Source organism: Trematomus bernacchii, unplaced genomic scaffold (assembly GCF_902827165.1).
Source record: "Trematomus bernacchii unplaced genomic scaffold, fTreBer1.1, whole genome shotgun sequence".
Lineage (NCBI taxonomy): Eukaryota > Metazoa > Chordata > Actinopteri > Perciformes > Nototheniidae > Trematomus > Trematomus bernacchii.
The window spans coordinates 5,969,298-5,989,393 of NW_022987567.1; the positions used below are offsets into that span (position 1 = coordinate 5,969,298).

The following is a 20,096-nucleotide window of genomic DNA, read 5'->3' on the forward strand; positions in this document are numbered from 1 at the left end:
AAAAATTATTGTTACAGTGGATGAAGGGGGTGGGGGAGGGGTGTCTAAAGTCAAAGATGAATCTTGATTGGGCCAAATTTGACCTCGAGTCACCCAAAACAATTCTGCTGGGTTTCCCCAGACCTGAACACCAAATTATACACTTTTCTTTTTAGAGACCTTCAGACTTGGCTAAAATGGTCAAAATCTGTTTTGCAGTGTTTATATATCTGTTGTGGAGGATATCATGAAGCCTCGTTCCCATAAAAAAAACTAGAGGGTAGTTATTATATCATTTTAACTTGAAACGGGTCACGGGAGACCCCAACACAACATAAGGGTTAAGGTTTCAGACTTTCAGGCACAAGCTGATTATTAAACCCATATTCAATAGGACGAATTCAAAAAAGAAATTATTTGGTATATCGATTTGATTTTTCCTTATGCTAGGGCCAGAAACCTGAAACCTTTTTACTGTGGAGATAAAATTATTAAGTCGTTTTTCAAGGGTATTTGACAATTAAGGATCTCAGTAACTAAGGACATCTCGATGCAGTCATAGACAGTACATATCTTTACAGTTACACATTAGAAAAACTGAAATACATACAGAGAAATCACAACAGGACACATCAGAGAAATCGCAACATCCCATAAGTTGAGGGTTTAGGGAAAACGCACACAAAAGAGACATTGACTGAAAGAACAAAGAAAGAAATATTGGAGAGAAGTGTTTGTACAGTCAGCAGGCTGAAGCCATGCAGTGTTGGACAGAGAGAGACAGAGAAGATGAGAGCAGGTCGCAAGCATCAGTGCAGAAACATACATTCAAAATGAAAATCTGCTGAATGAGGAGTTTAATACAACTTCTTCACCTTGTGTTTTGTATCATCTACTTAAGGCCTTGGTCCAATCATAATCGAGGACAATGCCCATTAGAAAAGGCTTGGATGTGGGTGGTAACATCATTATATAGTCATACTACCATTGATCCTGGTAGTAACACTCTCAAACAACCCAATATGCAGATGATACTTTAATATTCACAGCTAACGTAGAGAGAAATCAGGTCGCTATAACTTCACGCAGCATCAAGTTCAAACTAAAGCAGTTAAATGTTATCATCGATAAGTCAAATACAGTTTAGTTTAAGGAAAGCTATGTAATGTCACAATATAACATGGTCAGTATAGCACTGTATTTTTGTTAGCATTGCCAATACATTAAAGTGTTGAAACACCTTGAAGGGCTTCCCAGAGTTTTGCAGTCTCAATTAAATATGAATGTTGTCCTGAACAGTATTTAGGAGTCTAAAAACCCACATGACATAATTAAAGCATTGGCACCATCATCTAAAAGGATTAGCCTCCAGAATGTTTGTAGTTGATAGAATATCTATTAGTCTATAGATGAGAGTAACACCTACGTCACTTCCCGGGCAAAAATTACGGCCACGCCCACTTTTGGGGGAAAACAACGCTGTCATTTGAATGGCGGTCAAAACTAATTCTGAAGTTTTTGCCAATCCGATCAAAAAATAAATAAAACGGTGGATTTTTGGATCTTCAAAGAGCCCGATTACGATGGCCAGACAGGCAAACAATTACATTAAATCATTGGAAATCGACAATAGGGCTCGATATATGGTTAAATTAAAATCAGTAGGCGAGGCTGTACTTTCTCCAGCTGTTACTCTCATGAGTGAGGCGGAAAATAATAGTTTTATCATGCCAAAAAGCGATTTCTAATGGCTTAATGTAATTGTTTGCCTGTCTGGCCATTGTAATCGGGCTCTTTGAAGATCCAAAAATCCACGGTTTTCTTAAATTTCTGATCGGATTGGCCAAAACTTCAGAATTTGTATTGACCGCCATTCAAATGACAGCGTTGTTTTCCCCCAAAAGTGGGCGGAGCCGTACTTTTTGCCCGGGAGTGACGCATTTCTTACTCTCATGTATGATAGTCTTTAAAAGTAAACATTATGCATCATACATGTATTTCTCGTCTCAAGGTTTGATTGGCGCTCCTTTAAGAACGTAACCTTGTTGCATCTGTTTTTCTACACTCGTACAACAGTTTTCAAATACAGATGTGGAGCCACTTTGAGCTTATCTTGATCAACCAATTCTTATGGATAGAAACACGAAATTACAAAGTAACCGTCTGCATTTCTTTTGCTAATTTTATAAAAAATCTGGGTTACAATTGATCAGTTCATTCACATGGAAATCTGGATTTTTAAAAACAGTTATTACTGGTGGAAATTGCAGGCAGTGTTTGGACTAAAACCCAGACAAATAAATGTGTGTTTAGATGAAGGAGTGTGATGGTAAGAGAGGTTTTTAGGTATGTTAAATTATGTGCATGTACACCCGGCTCTCATTCTCTCAGGGTAAATGCTGCAGTATATTAGAGGGGCCTCCTCATTTATTTCTCTGTGAAAAGAGACTCCATCTCCTTCACAAAGCCTTTGACACACACACACACACACACACGCACACGCACGCACACACACACCCCAGGTTGGAGTAGCAGGCTGAGCAGAGGTCACGGCCGAGCGTTCCCCCTGAATGCTGTTGAATAGGCGTGTGGCGTGAATAAGTCCACACGCTTGTCACGCTTGGCCTCCATTAAGGCGTGACAATAGCACTAAAAACCCGCCTCCCCCCAAAAACCGAGGGTACCACCCATGGCACGTGTGTGTGTGTGTGTGTGTGTGTGTGTGTGTGTGTGTGTGTGTGTCTTGATTTTTGGTGAGTGAATGTACCGAGCAGTGTGTGTGTGTGTGTGTGTGTGTGTGTGTGTGTGTGTGTGTGTGTGTCTTGATTTTTGGTGAGTGAATGTACCGAGCTGTGTGTGTGTGTGTGTGTGTGTGTGTGGTAGGCAGATGGTGACGGCTGGTTAAAAACGTCCCCTACAGTGAACCAGAGCAGGTTTCTCTCTGCAAAGAAAGACTCCAAACTTTCTTTCATCTTCACAGAGTGCACTTCTCCTTTCTCTCCATTTCTATTTTCGTTTTGTTCCGTTTCTATAGATGATTCATCCACCTCTCTTTTGTTGTAACAGTTTAAATCCGCCGCTTCCTGCGGTTCCCTCAATATTTTCCGTTTACGTTTTTTTGTTAGGGGGAGTTATTTCTTATCCAAATTGAGGGTGTAAGGACAAAAGGAGTCATGTGCTGTGCAGACTGTAAAGCCCCTTGGGGAAAGTTGTGATTTTTGATTTGGCCTGTACAGTATAAATAAAATGGACTTGAACTCTTAAAAAAATGTATTACTCGTGGGGCTACAAGGTTGAGAACAAAACCGGGAGTTATTTTAGAGCTAAACTCAACGCTGTGTTTCCTTGTGAAGACTTTTCTTAGTATGAATCTTTTAACTTGTAAATCCGCTTTGGATCTGACTCCACCAAAGGTTGGAGCCTGTTTACACACACTATGTTTGGAGCAGCAGAACATTTCTCTATCGCTCCTGACCCGGGGAACGGCAGCTTGCTCCTGTGATGTTTCAGGGGTTTTTTCCTGTAACTCTCTGTGGGTTTTATTGCCGGTGGGCTGCATTATCAAACCCCCGCCTCTCCTCCCTCCCTCCCTCCCCCCGCAGGGCCCTGGGGGTGTGTGAGGCCAGCACCCCCCCCTTCCCCTTTTGTAGTTACCTTGTTTGATCTGGGCCTGTAGCGCCGGGTTGGAGGGCTGAGGGGGGGCGGTCAGCGTCCTGCGAGGAGTCTCCGGGGTTCCTCCTGGTCTGGGAGGCCTGGAGCGGGATCACAAAGAGGAGGCATGAAATATTAAATGGGCAGGCAGGATAGAGGTCTGCCAATACACACACACACACACACACACAAACAAAAATATAGAGAAATACACCAACAGAAACGCGGACATACATAAAACCATGAGCTCACACTAACACCATTTTTTTCCCTGCAACCAACTGCTTGAATTTCTCGATGTTAGTGCGTGTGTGTGCGTGTGTGTGTGTGTGTGTGTGTGTGTGTGTGTGTGTGTGTGTGTTTTTCTCAGGCTCCAGCCTATTGGATTTTGGGTGGAGGACTGACTGTGAACAGACTGGAGGCGTCTAACTTCCAGAGACACACAAACACTTCCAATACAACAATCGATGGAGTGATCATTAAAGGGTTGCCAGGCAACAAAAACTGCCAGGTAGCTTTACAATTAGCAGTTAAAAACGCCAAAAGTATAATGTAGGGATATTTTTTAAAGTGACCACTTCCTATTGTTTTCTCACTGACTCCATGTGTTTGTGTCACTTGTATTTCAGATCAGAGTTTGTGATTCTTATTCATTTCTAACTTCATTTTCAGATTTAGTGTCTCTACTTTAAAGAGTCCTCTCCTGCTGATGTTCAGGTGTATATCAGTATGTAGTGTCTCTACTTTAAAGAGTCCTCTCCTGCTGATGTTCAGGTGTATATCAGTATGTAGTGTCTCTACTTTAAAGAGTCCTCTCCTGCTGATGTTCAGGTGTATATCAGTATGTAGTGTCTCTACTTTAAAGAGTCCTCTCCTGCTGATGTTCAGGTGTATATCAGTATGTAGTGTCTCTACTTTAAAGAGTCCTCTCCTGCTGATCTTCAGGTGTATATCAGTATGTAGTGTCTCTACTTTAAAGAGTCCTCTCCTGCTGATGTTCAGGTGTATATCAGTATGTAGTGTCTCTACTGGGACATGTCTCCATGCTTTAATGTTCAAAAAGCTCTTTATTTTTCTCATACTGTCTGTGCTGCAGCACCTCTTTTCACCCTCTGTCTGAAACCAGAGCCCAGTCTGCTCTGATTGGTTAGCTGGCCGGCTCTGTTGTGATTGGTCAACCGCTTAGAGATGTCCCGCCCCTTAGCTAACCACGGACAATATGTAGGAGCGCTAGCCAATAGAAGCACACATGTAACATAGTGATGTCACTATGTTACAGAGGTAAACAAAGGAGTCCAATGGAGGCGTTTCAGGAGGGGGGGGGGGGGACACACAGGGATTTTAGCCTTTGCAGAACATTTACATGCATAAAACCCTTAGTATGTGCATCTCATAAAGTTGTACAAGCTGGACATTTTTTGGGGGGCTGTTTGTTATCAAATAAATCATCTCATCTTAGTATAAAATAAATAAACGTTAGTTGATTAAATTCCCATCAAAACTCTCTTTAAAAATCAGTACTAAGCGTTGAAATGTGCCTCAGGTGTGATTGGACATTGAGCGGATATACTTTTAATAATATCCTCAGGAAAAAAGAGCTTCGTATGACTTGTTGAAGAAGTAGCTTCAATAGACGTGGACAGGTAGAAGAGTTCTGTGTTTTTCTACTTTGTGTTGGACTTCTGATGTTTTAGTTTCATCAACAGCAGGACTTCAGGGGCTTCACGAACAACTCAAGCCTCAGACAGAGCTGGTGGAGGGGAGTGCTGTCGTGTTGTGATGAAATACTAAAACACTAAGAGTTCAGGAGCGCTTCTTTTCAAACTCCAGCATACAGGGAAGAAACTTTCCTGCTGTCATAAATGTGAGATGGGGAACATGAAAAAGCCAAAACCCCAAACACGTTCAAATATTGAGAACTAGGGTTTGGACGGCGATAGAGAAGACGGGTTTGAGTTTTATTAGGAAGTCTTTCTCCATCTGTAGCTGCTCCATCACCTGCTCTGATTTGGAAAGAGGAGAAGTTCTTCTGAGGAAGTGATGAACAGCTTTTAAAGTGTTCCTGAGTCCTCTTTGTCTTCTCAACAAAGTTTAAACAGAGAGGTGGTGTTGAGTGTCGCTTTTTAAAATAGGAAACTTCAAGGTTGTGCGATTCTTATTGTCTTGAGAAGAGTTTCATCAGGTAACAAGCCTTGAAGCATTGCGTGTGAAACAAAGTCAATGGGTTGATGTGAATGAGGTGTATGACGTAAAGCGAATTCGTGGCATTTGGTATTTTCACGGAAGCCGATGGGCGTTAAGATACTTAACATTTAGGAGAACATGCAGCCCTCTTTTAGCTCAAGCAGGGTATATGCAGGAATCCTGAAGTCAAATGTAATTCCTTTTAAGACCCTTTCCATACATTTTAAGACCTCATCGCCACTGAGTTCTAAGCGGTTACCTTGGCGACACACTTTACCTCTCATTTACTATATACAGTATTGATTGTCCTTCCTCCTTATCTTCCAACCATTTGGACGCAAACTTGCATTTCCCCATAACGACTTTGTTTAACAACCGGCGTAAACGGAGCTTCGCGCGCTATCAAGCAGTGAGCGCGCGATGTCCTGTTCAGATGACGTCAAATCCAACGGGATGCCATAAATAAACTACACAGAATCACACTACACACCTACGCAATGATTACATTCAGGCAGACTGTAGAATACAACCTCTTTGGACAATTTATATACTTATTGAAAACAAGCTACAATTTTAATACTAGTTGAACATTACATTTTTACATTTGTATGTGTTTTTTAAAATATTTTTCTAGTTATTGTGCTTTTTATCATGTTTTTTAATTATTGTTTTATTATTGTACTCCCATTGTGTTATTTAATATGTATTGCCTGTACAGCACTTTGGTCAACTGAAGGTTGTTTTAAATGTGCTATATAAATAAATAAAGATTGAGATTGAGATTGAAGCTACAAAATGTAATACCTTGGAAAATGCCCTTTAATATTTTTTAATAGCCTTAATATTCGCTAAATTAATTTATCAACTTTTAATACTTTTTAAGACCCCGTGGACACCCTGTCTAGGCATAATTAACAAAGGTCTTCAATGTCTTGTGATTTTTATATAACTTTAAAGTACTTTTGTAGGCAGACCCTGAATCGAGTGCTCGCACAACAAAGAGCAATGAGATTTTTCGATTGGATTTTTGAATAATTTCAGGCATCAAATGAAAAACACGCTCAAAAACGTTGACTTGGCATAATGCTGACTCATTCTTGTACCACTATTTATTTTTTTTTTTTTAGATATGTCCAATTGCTTCAAGAGGCCTTATGGTCTTAGTCCTTTGAAAAAAGAAATATAACGGATTGGTTCCTAATTGTATTAATTGCAATTAGCGACTTGGTTGTGCTATGTCAGGCTAGCTACTCACTAACATAGGAAAACACTCCACTGAGAGACATCATTTATTTCCATCTCACTAAGTAAATTAAAGGTATAAGAGGATATTGAAAGGCTGTTTCAGATGTTCTAATGTTACCTTATTAAGTGAAGATGATTAAACACAAAGAAAACAAAATGACAGACTGAACACAAGTGGAATAAGCTGAACAAAACAACCAGTCCACCCGGTGTTTCTTTACACATCTCTCTCTCTCCCTGCAGGTATGCTGTGAAGGATTGGACGAAATAATGAAATGTTTGTGTCGGTGTACAGCAGCAGGACCTCCATGTGAAAGGGGGCCACAGCGCACACACACATCACACACACACACACACACACACACACACCACACACACACACATCACACAACACATCACACAACACACACACAACACACCACATCACACACATCACACACACACACAACACACAACACACACACACCACACACACACACACACACACACACACAACACAACACACACACACACACATCACCTACAACACACACACACACACATCACACACACACACACACACACACACACACACACACACACACACACACCCACACACAACCACACACACACACACACACACACACAACACACACACACACACACACACACACACACACCACACAACACACACACACACACACACACACACACACACACACACACACACACCACACACACACACACACACACACACACACACACACACACACACCACACACCCACAACACACACCACACACACACACACACACACACACACACACACACACACACACTGGTGTTCTTGTTTAGGTGAGCAGCGTCTGGGTTTTGTGCTTCAAATTCAGTTTCATTTCAGTTCGTTCTGGATTTACTTTGTGATTCAGATAATTGTACTGATGTCAGATCAGGTTGAATCTGGTAAATATGATGAGCTTGGATTAAGATGTTCTATTAAATAAATACATACAATATAAATACATCTTGATCTCTGCCTCTTTGTTTATACCAAATGCATGGTTTTGGTTTTTTGAGCAGTGCTCCAAAGATTTTTCAGGAATCTGGGATGATTTTACTGACTGACGTCCACGACAATGTTGCAAGTGTAGAAGTAAAAATCTTTAACTTAAAGTGCACCTATCATGCTATTTTTAGGCAATAGCATAGGTCTCAGACATATAAAAATATATAAAAAACATGTCTATGAAGTGTTTTGCTCAAAATACCAAACAGATCACCCATTCTAGCCATGCCTCATATCCCTCTATTTCACTTCCTGTTTCAAAAGTGCTGATTTGGGTATAAAGCTTTAATAAAAAAAAACATTGATAAAAAAAAAAAGGAGGGGTCTGAGCTCATGCGGGACCCGGCAGCTACTGTCTAAACTAAATACTGCGGTGATGAAACGCCATATCATGGATTATCAAGGATTATTTCTGAAACAGTATGGAGCTCAAAGGCTTTCTCTCTTGCCGGTTATACCACAAGGTGAGTTCCTTTTTATTTCCTGCTTCTTCACACACATGCTCTCCAGTACAGGTTAGCTCTGAGTGTTAGCGATGCTAATGTAAACACCGACCATATTACGTCCAAAACAGTCGGGCATTGTTTCTGATAGCAACGTTTCTGATAGTGCCGTGGGTCCATATTTCAGATATTACGTCATATCGGACGCAAATCTGGATCAGCTCCGTTGTAGCCCCGTTTTTAGAGATTTGGGTACAGAGGAAAAGAGAGAGGGTTTCATTTTCTGACGCTGCATGAGTTCCCTGACACACCGGGGACGCATTTTTATGTATAAAAGACATCAACAAGTGCATTTTGCATGATAGGTCCCAAATCACAAGAAATGCCTCAAAGGGCTGTACAAAGCAAACACAAGCAAAGACAAAAACTACAAACGTCATAGTATAACAATTATAAAAACATTATACAACCTTATACCTCAACATTAGTATTGCCATGAGATAAAAGTATGTGACTGAAGTGATGGTAATGATGAGCCGAAGCTAGGTGATGGAAATGAGTTTACAAGGAAGACTGATGCGAAGAGATGGGTTTTGAGTTTGCTTTTAACGGAGTCACTGGAAATAGTTACCTGACGGGGGCTTTCTTCATGTGTTCTCCCACAAAGGTGGCGTTGGTCATGCCCATCAGAGTGTTGGCCAGAGAGATGACGGACAGCAGGTGCTGCGTGGTGACGGCTCTCGACACGCCGTACGTCCCCTTCCCCACGATGTCCGTCAGAGTCAGCTTCAGACCCGTCGCCAGGGACAACTGTCGCAGCAGGGACTCCTGGGAAACAGAGGCAGACCGATGAACCAAGGAAGTGCTACAAAGGGTCAACAGGAGTGTGTGTTTGATACTTGTGTGTGTTGCTCAGAGTCTGTCTGGACTGTGTTTGCATTCTGCTCTCATCTCAACGATATTAGAAGAGGGAAAACATTTTTATACTTGATTTGAAACATGATCCGTGTTGCTTTTATTGACTGGTGAAAACGTTCTGCTCCATAATGTTGCAGAAGACTTTATCACTTAGGTTTAGACTGGATTCTACTTTATTCTCATTGCACAGAACTGAGACAGCAAAGAGTGCAAAGTTTTCTTACCTTTGCTTCGGGATAATAAGTAAGATATGATCTTTATATGGAGGGAGGCTCTCTGAAACAATAGACCGACATTGTGGTACAATATACACATTTTGACATCTGAAGCTTAGATGAATATTTCTTTGTTCTTTGGACATTTTACTCCTTATGATTTTTTTTATCCTAAACTGGAGGAACTGTAACGAAACCCAATTTTCCCCGGGATAAATAAATCTGTTTCTGACGATAATGGGAAGATATATAACACAATCTAAATTGTTATACGCTACATTTAATATGTTTGTTTTATATAACTTGCTAGTTATTTAAAAATGTTCCAACATATATATTTCTGCTTCGCTATCTTGTCATAGTGAGGCTCATACAGGGTTGTTTTTCTATTTTCTGTCAGAGGTCAGTTTCAGTGTGATTAGAGAGTGACACACACAGCACCCAGGTGAGACCCCTCAGTACCTTGAAGGTGGGCAGCATGAGGGACATGTGACCTCCTCTGGAGATCAGGCCGAAGGAGATGGGGCAGTGCGGTCTGAGCATGCCCAGCCGCTCCAGGCAGATGCCGTCCAGCTTCTCGTTCAGACCCCAGGCGTGCAGGCAGGACATGAACAGTTTGGCCGTGTCCATCGTCAGGTTGTACTCCAGCAGGCTGAGAGACTTGGACTTCTCCTCCCGCCTCCTCATCTCCTCCTCTTCCTCCTCGTCTTCGTCCAGCAGGTGCTCCTTGATGGTCTCCTTCATCGTCTCCTTCACCTGATATGAACAGGAGACAGGTTTATTTCATCAAAGAGACATAATATTAAGCCGTAAAACCTTTAATTTCCAGTTTAAAACTAAGGTGGGTTCACACAAGTTGAACTTTTTACAGTACTGAAAAGTGGAATAGTATTAAAAGTTGCTTGAAGTTGCGATAAATGCCATCACATTATATTTTGAAACAATTAAGCTTTAAAACCTTTAATTTCCAGTTTAAAACATGCAGATTTTTTGTATTACTATATATTTATTCTAAAATGCATAACCAAGGTTTTATGTTAAAGCTTAAAGAAGTGCAATATGCTATCATTTAGCAAAGGAAAGCAAAGTATAAGCATATAACCAATGAGACTACAGTTTTCACGGACTATTTATACAAAGAGAAAGAACGAAAAACACACAAAAAATGTGAAAAGAAAGCAATAAAACTCATTTTAATGTTAAGAACAGATTTTCTGCTTTTTCCCCTTCTGCGTCGACTGACCTGTTTGAAGATCTTGTTGGCCAGGAAGGACCCCCCCTTGTCGGCCCCGGCCTGGCTCTTCTGCAGCGTCTCTGGAGACACCAGGATGGGGCTGGGTCTCTGCGCCTCCTCCGTCAGCAGCTGGATGATCACCGCCTCCACGTCGAAGAACAGCACGTGCATGTCGGGGTCCGTCAGGTTGGTCTTCATCGCCTGCACCACCAGGGCATTGTGGGAGTATTTCGGCAGGTTGCCCTGGAGGGAAAGAGACATGAAGAAAACTATAATTAAGGATCAATTGAACACAGAAACCCCCACATTGTGCCTTTGTTTGTTTCCTGGTATCGTGTCTTAATATCTGTCCTCATGTTGCAAATGGTCACATAATGGCATCACTATGTAACACTTCTATTGGCTAGCGCTCCAACACATTGTACGTGATAGGCTAATGGGACGGGACATATCTAAGTGGTTGACCAATCACAACAGAGCCGGCCAGCTAACCAATCAGAGCAGACTGGGCTCTGGTTTCAGACAGAGGGTGAAAAGAGGTGCTGCAGCACAGGCAGTATGAGAGAAATAAAGAGCTTTTTGAACATTAAAGCATGGAGACATGTCACAGTAGAGACACTACATACTGATATACACCTGAACATCAGCAGGAGAGGACTCTTTAAAGTAGAGACACTACATACTGATATACACCTGAACATCAGCAGGAGAGGACTCTTTAAAGTAGAGACACTACATACTGATATACACCTGCACATCAGCAGGAGAGGACTCTTTAAAGTAGAGACACTACACACTGATATACACCTGAACATCAGCAGGAGAGGACTCTTTAAAGTAGAGACACTACATACTGATATACACCTGAACATCAGCAGGAGAGGACTCTTTAAAGTAGAGACACTACATACTGATATGAAGCTGAACATGAGCAGAATAGGGCCCCTTTAAGTGTAATTATCGTATCATAAGGGAAAAAAGGAAAATATTAAGATAACATAGGCGCTTAGAGCTATCGTGGGACATATTTGAGCAGCTTTGAAATGTTCCTGATGGCAACAGTGGGGATAATTCACAAAAAAGCTGTAGTAAATGGGCTATTACACCAAAACTCTTGGCAAAAAGAAAAACCACCATCAATAACACCTTTCACATGAAACCTTTTATCCATTTTTAATATGAAATATACTCATAAGTGAAGCTTTCATTAACACATTTAGCAAAACCAATTATACCACTTCAGAGAATAATGATCTAATAAATGAGTCTGTCCTTTTAATACAAACTGTCATTCAAACACACACACTGACACACACACTGACACACACACTGACACACACATACAAACCAACACACAACCCATTAGCTGTAATTGCCACCAATACTCCCACATCGCTCGATTTTAATAGTATTAGCAGAGACACCTGCGTTGAGCCGTATGCAGAGCAGCGCTGTCTGTTTACATGTTAATGACCTGATGACTGCAATCAGACAACTGAGATCCTGTTCGAGGCATCACTGCGAGGAAGAGGAGGGAATATGGAGGGAGGAGGAGGAAGGGCGGGAAGAAGTGATTAAGGGAAGCATGGAGGGAGGAAATAATGAGAAAAAGGGCAACGCTGGAATTGAACTCTGACTGTGTTTCATGGAGGATTTTCTATTTGCTTTTCTAAAGTCTGCTTCTGATTTTAGACCAGAGCAGGTGTGTGGAGTTGTTAATATTCTTGCCCCACTGTAAGTTAGTTTAAGACGTCTGTGACTAAATGATGACTTCATTTAATAACTGGATTCATGCTATTTGAAGACATCACTAAAGGTGAAACACTGCACATGTTTTTTATGTGAGCAGGTGGCTCAGAACAAGACACTGTGCCTTTAAGTAAAGCGTTATAACCTTTAATGCCATTAAAGCTGATAACAATTATTATCATAAAAGACTCCGGACCGAGCAAAAGACACTATACACCTGCAGCTGAGACACGCTGAGACACACACACACACACCCACCCACACACACACACAACCCTCAGGGAAGACTTTCCTGTCAAAGCATTGATGCTTTGTCGCTCTGTGTGTGCGTGTGAGTCTGTGTGTGTGTGCGTGCGTGCGTGCGTGCGTGTCTCAGCTGCAAGTATACGTGTGTGCAAAAATGAGGTTTGTCCCCAAACAGGTGCGGGCTGAATCAAAATCCTAACGTTGCAGTTATTAGAATTAATGATAATTGGGACGAATTACGGTATTCTGATATAACCGTGGGTATTTACCATCAGCAGCTATTATGCAACCAATAACACTAAACCTAAAGAGAAGTACACATGTTATGCTCACTATTACTACAAAAAGTGACTATAGTAAGCATTTTCTAAAACATGTGTGAAACATAGTAAACAAATAAAAGCATGCAATCTAGCCAAAGCACCTTGTTAATTCACTAATAGTGTGAGTGTAGTGTGCAGGCACGTGCACACATAGACATCAAAGTGGGCTTGAGCCCCTGCCCTTTTTCTTCCTCCAGAGAAAGTGCCCTTATATGAATATATATCTATACTGTTTGCGCACAGTTTGCCTTTCCAAAAATATATTGATTGAATACAAAATAAAAATATCAGGTCGGGAGATTAGACTATGAAGTTCCGATGCTCTCTCTACCCTCCCTCCCTCCCACGTCTCGCGCACAGCGGTGCGGAGATCGGCAGTCACTTCGGACAGACAGGTAGCAGCACCTCCCACTTTACAGTCACTTCAGACAGACAGGTAGCAGCACCTCCCACCTTACAGTCACTACAGACAGACAGGTAGCAGCACCTCCCACCTTACAGTCACTACAGACAGACAGGTAGCAGCACCTCCCACCTTACAGTCACTTCAGGACAGACAGGTAGCAGCACCTCCCCTTTACAGTCACTTCAGACAGACAGGTAGCAGCACCTCCCACCTTACAGTCCCTTCAGACAGACAGGTAGCAGCACCTCCCACTTTACAGTCACTTCAGACAGACAGGTAGCAGCACCTCCCACTTTACAGTCCCTTCAGACAGACAGGTAGCAGCACCTCCCACTTTCCAGTCACTTCAGACAGACAGGTAGCAGCACCTCCCACCTTACAGTCCCTTCAGACAGACAGTAGCAGCACCTCCCACTTTCCAGTCACTTCGGACAGACAGGTAGCAGCACCTCCCACTTTACAGTCACTTCAGACAGAACTGGTAGCAGCACCTCCCACTTTACAGTCACTTCAGACAGACAGGTAGCAGCACCTCCCACCTTACAGTCCCTTCAGACAGACAGGTAGCAGCACCTCCCACTTTACAGTCACTTCGGACAGACAGGTAGCAGCACCTCCCACTTTACAGTCACTTCAGACAGACAGGTAGCAGCACCTCCCACTTTACAGTCACTTCAGACAGACAGGTAGCAGCACCTCCCACTTTACAGTCCCTTCAGACAGACAGGTAGCAGCACCTCCCACTTTCCAGTCACTTCGGACAGACAGGTAGCAGCACCTCCCACTTTACAGTCACTTCAGACAGACAGGTAGCAGCACCTCCCACTTTACAGTCACTTCAGACAGACAGGTAGCAGCACCTCCCACCTTACAGTCCCTTCAGACAGACAGGTAGCAGCACCTCCCACTTTACAGTCACTTAGGACAGACAGGTAGCAGCACCTCCCACTTTACAGTCACTTCAGACAGACAGGTAGCAGCACCTCCCACTTTACAGTCACTTCAGACAGACAGGTAGCAGCACCTCCCACTTTACAGTCACTTCAGACAGACAGGTAGCAGCACCTCCCACTTTACAGTCCCTTCAGACAGACAGGTAGCAGCACCTCCCACTTTCCAGTCACTTCGGACAGACAGGTAGCAGCACCTCCCACCTTACAGTCACTTCAGACACACAGGTAGCAGCACCTCCCACCTTACAGTCCCATCAGACAGACAGGTAGCAGCACCTCCCACTTTACAGTCACTTCAGACAGACAGGTAGCAGCACCTCCCACTTTACAGTCCCATGTTATGCCGGCTTTTCTTGGCTTGTTTGAAGGTGAGTGGAGATGAACAAATCACTAAGCTGCCAGTGCCTCGAGTTTACAGCTAATTCGCCAAAAGACAATAACAAATATAGTTAACTAAGGTAGGCTACTAGCTAATGGATAAGTTAGCTCAAGGTTTAGCTTAGGCAATTTATCATGGGCATACAGGCTAATGTACTGTACTTAAGGGGAGAAACTACAGGTGAATACAGTAAAATGTGTATCTAATAACATCATCACAATCGCCACATTGATATGCAAATTAGGCGTTAACTAGGCCTAAATAAAATGTGCAAATTCGCATGTATTTACCAAGGCATTGCAGGTGGAAAAAAACAAACATATCACCTCACAACTTCCCCAGATAGTTACTGAAATGTTATGTTTAAAATCAGATTAGCTTCATATCTATAGATGAATTCAGACATAACGATATTTTTGCCTGTAATGTCCTTAAACAGTAACTTCATCATTTAGATTGTTGGCTGCTCATTTAATAACTATTAATTGTACTAGTTTGTCGTCTGCTCTTATGCGTAGTGAATACTAAAGAAGACCATTGTCTCTGTGTTAACTGATTATTTTTGTAGAATTCTGTTGAGTATTAAACAATTGTGTGAGTGTGAGGGTATTAAAATTAATTGGTCAGTAAGTCAGAGATGTGCAACTATATTTAACTTTTTGTTTTAAAACATTTTTTTGTAAATTATTATGGGAAGTGCACTTTTTCTCTCTTGAGCTCCTGCCCCCCAAAACGTCTGTGCACGTCCCTGGTAGTGTGTGTGCTTTAGATGGAGTTAAAGTGCAGTGGATTGTTGGCAACCGATAACGTTATTGGTCCAGCGAAGCGACAGGACAGTGGGCTCCCTGCTGCTCCAGCATTAATCCCTGAGCTGTCATGGATCTATAGAAAGCTGGAGGCGATCTTTGTTTCTTTAGCCGCATTTGTGGGGTTATTTTTCAGGTGCCATAGAGGCGCAGTGATTCTTTTGTGATGCGGTCACAGCTGTGTGTTTACATAAAGTTCAGAAGCAGCTCAGTCAATCACAATCAAGGATATTAACTATCTGTTCATAATTATTTTTGTTATTATAAGAACAGCTGTTTTTATTCTAGCTCAAATCTCTTCTACAAAGACTGCCAATAACACTGCGTCTGCACAATGGTACCTGTCATTTGTCAATTACATTTTACCCATGAACGCTGTGATCTGGCTTCAGTGATTTGTTTTGCTAGATTTCTTGGATTTTTGAAAAGCTAAAATATTGGTGCCTCATTCCCTCATTTCAGTGTGTGTGTTGAAGTGTCAGTGTGTGTGTGTGTGTCGGCCTGAGCGCGTGTTATTTTGGTGGATGAACACTGCCATCTAAAGGCAGACAGCCACATTACACATTGAAAAAAATGTCTCCTTGCTCAATCTGTTTGTGCGACACACACACACACTCACACACTCACAGACTCACAGTGTCCTATAGCTCCTGGGCAGTACGTCTAAAGGTCATCGTCCTGCAGGGCCCTCCTGGCAAACACCCCTGGAGTCCAACAAATACAGTCACACACACACACACACACACACGCCTACAGATTCCATTTAAACACGCACACACACGCACAATCTTTTCCCTATCTTACAATTGTATGAGGATACGTTTGCCAGATGAAGCCATATTAGTGGAGTTAGGAGAGGAGAGTGTTACATGTTTTAACAATGAAACTAACTGAAATGTTTTTTTATAAAAAGGTTTTCGTTTTGAATGAGCCATAAATAATTTCATTCATTAATTTAGGCCAATTCATTTTTATTTTGGAGTCTTAAAAACAAATCATGCATTAGCCGATTCATCATGTTACATATACATAATTATTCAGTTTGGAGTGTCTATATTATACTGTTTTTATTTATACCAGCTGTAGTGTATTCAATATATATACTACTGTTTATACCCATATATACTGCTCATACTGAATATACTCTAACTGGTTTATGTCTATCATGTGTATCTTCTAATGATATACTATAAATAACACTGCACTTAACTGCTTCTGCACTTCTTGTTAGATGCTTAAAGGGGACCTATCATGCAAAATGCACTTTTGTACGTCTTTTATACATGAATATGTGTCCCCGGTGTTCCAGGGAACTCACCAAGTGTCAGAAAACACAACCCTCTCTATTTTCCTCCATACCCAAATCTCTAAAAAAGGGGCTGCAACGGATCTGATAAAAACTGATCCAGATTTGAACACTGTCCTGACGTCAGGACGGTGGCGCTACGGCTATTGGGCCAACTCCACCAATCAGGAGGAGACAGCCACGGCATTGCCGTTCGAAAGCGCTGGAGACGCTGTAGTACATATGCCAGGCCTGTAGGTGGTGCTGTTCTCACAGAATCTGCCCTTGCTAAAACAGATCTAAAAAAATTCAAATTGAGCGAAATGAGGCATGGCTAAAATGCATGATCTGTTTGGTATTTTGAGAAAAAAAAAGTATAAATATGCCTTATATAGGTATGGTCCTACACTATATTATTCAAATATAGCATGATAGGTCCACTTTAAGGTATTTTGTTGTCCTGTACTGTTGAATCTAATCTAATATAATATCATCTATTAATTTAAAGAGACAGAAAACTAGCACATCCTCAAATTTAGATTTAGTTCCTTCGTGTGACTAACACATTCACAGATCAGGAGGTTCTGCAAACCTGTGTATTGGAGAGGCCTGAGGACAAACACAAAGTCACACACTAACTTCCTCACACACACTAATATGTGAGCAACAACAACAAACATCAGCTGTGAGCACACAGAGCGAGGTCTGCAGGAGGCTGGGTGTGATGTTTGGGTAGATAGTCTAGTCTGACATTTGATGGTCATTATGTGTCATTACACACAGCGGGGGGAACACACTATCACACACTGGGGTAAAGTGGGTGGTTTTGACCCATAATTTGAGTAGATATGATGGCGAAATGACACAGAGGTGAGGAAGGCAGGAAGGAGAACAACAGCGAGGTATTTCTGAAAAGAGAGATTGGAGCTGTTGACCTTTTCCAGAAAGGAGCGGTGATTATGAGCCGGCAGGAGAAACCTGGGAGACACCGACAATAAATACAGCACACAGAGGGAAACAAAGAAGCAACACAAAGGTTATCTGGCAGAAGGGGAAAAAGGAGAGGAGACAGAAAGCTGAGCTAAATGGATTCCAAGTCAAACTATAAAAGTCAAACGGTACAAGCAGCTGAACTAAAGGCTGTTCAGACACTAAATAATTCAGAGCGTTTGTTTTCTGTGCCGGGAGGCCCAGGTGGGTGGGGTCTACTCGGTCAGGGCAGATCACATCATCTGAGGCTGACATGTGAACCTCTGATCCTGGCTGGCCTCAACACACACTGCCTGCTCCTCAAAACATATGGTTTCAAATGTTTGTTTTGTATGTTTTACAGCAAGATTGGGAAGAAGCTCCATTTTGGTAAAACTTTGTGAAAGGGTGGAAAATGGGCCAAGGAAGAATCAGGGATGTATATATTTAAAAAATGTCTTAAGCCCCGCCTCAGATCTGCTCTGTTTGTGCATTGTCACGTCAAATAAAGGGAGACAGAAAATTATTCTGAATTCTGACCCTAATGATTTTTGAATGAAGTGTTCAGCCTTGGTAGTGAATGTATCTCTTTAAAAAATGTTACACTGATTTACAGACGTCTATTTCCCGATGTAATTTAATGATAAAAAACACATTTTTTCGGCCCAATGACGTCACTTGACTGACTTCTCTTGTAAGTAAAGTACAGCTCAAAAAAAGAATCACTGCAGATTGTTTTTGTCTACCATTTTGACATTTAAGATTGTTCATAACTGCTCGAGTCACACACACACACACACTCACATATACACACACTCACACACACACACACACACAGTGGCTATAGGGCTGACCTTTGGGTTGTCGGCAGCAGTTTTAATTGGTCTCTGACTTTAGCCAGCTATCTGACCAGTGTGTGTGTGTGTGTGTGTGTGTGTGTGTGTGTGTGTGTGTGTGCGTGTGTGTGTGTGTGTGTGTCAAATCTGAATCAATTCAAACTCAACATTAGGAGTCAGTAGAGTGACATTTGACAAAAAACGGAACAGTTCTTCAGCCTGCAGTCTCAGTAAGTGCTCACGTCTTTGTCAGATTTTCTCCCAGTTCGATTTCTCGTGAAAGAGTTGGTCCTTAACAAACCACAATGATACTAAGAATAGAACAACCCAAACATTGTTCAATGGAAATTAAACAATTCAGTGTGACATCTCAATTAAAGGCTCATCCTCCAGTAGGGCTGTGCAATTAATCGTATTTTAATCGCAATTACGATTTTGGCCTGCCACAATTACGAAAACAACATAATCGAAAAAAACAATTATTTAGCTTTGCTAGGTTGTGACAGTGCAACATATTTGATCTAATTAATTTTGGTCTCATTTATTTGTATTTATCATATTTATATATGTTTAGTAGCTTGGGGAAGTGCGCTCCAAAATATTTGTTGATCTTGTTTATTGGTATTTATTATTTTGATATTATTTATTTAAATGTATCATTTATTTTATTTATTTTTGTATTGGTTTTTCAGTTGAATTATACGTTCAGGGTAATCAACAGTTAAAAAAATACTGTTCAAATTATTATTTGTATTTGTTTTAAGGTTCAATAAATTGATTTTTTCAAAGTCAATGAATAATCGTATTTAATAATCGTGATATCAATTATTGACCCAAATAATCGTGATTATGATTTTTGCCATAATCGCACAGCCTTATCCTCCAGCATTCATTCACTTGGCTGAACGTCATTTTTAGGAGCCATTTATATTTATTGTTGCCATGTAATTTTTTGGTGTGTTACTAACTGCACAGGGGGATATTAGTTGGAGCATTGGTAACAGGAAATGGAAGCTAAAAGACGCTAAAAGACGCTAACAAAACAGCACTGGCAGAATAGAAAACTTGGTATTGTACAACTACTTCAATAAACCTGAAACTAAATTATATATTCCTTCTGAAATCATCTGTTAGTCTGCATCTGATACATTTCACCACCTACCCATGTCATAATGGCATATAGAACATATGGGACACAAATACCCTAATATGATATCATCCACCACTCAAA

General features: G+C 41.4%; 1 protein-coding gene across 1 annotated transcript in view; it reads right to left on the minus strand.

Moving 5' to 3' along the window:
- The window catches only part of LOC117478877 (WD repeat-containing protein 7), a 100,067-nt gene that overhangs the window by 59,458 nt on the left and 20,513 nt on the right, over window positions 1-20,096 (minus strand). The window contains 4 exon segments of the mRNA XM_034125808.1: window positions 3,634-3,731; window positions 9,178-9,374; window positions 10,142-10,435; window positions 10,923-11,156. Coding sequence (XP_033981699.1) covers window positions 3,634-3,731; window positions 9,178-9,374; window positions 10,142-10,435; window positions 10,923-11,156 — 823 coding nt within the window.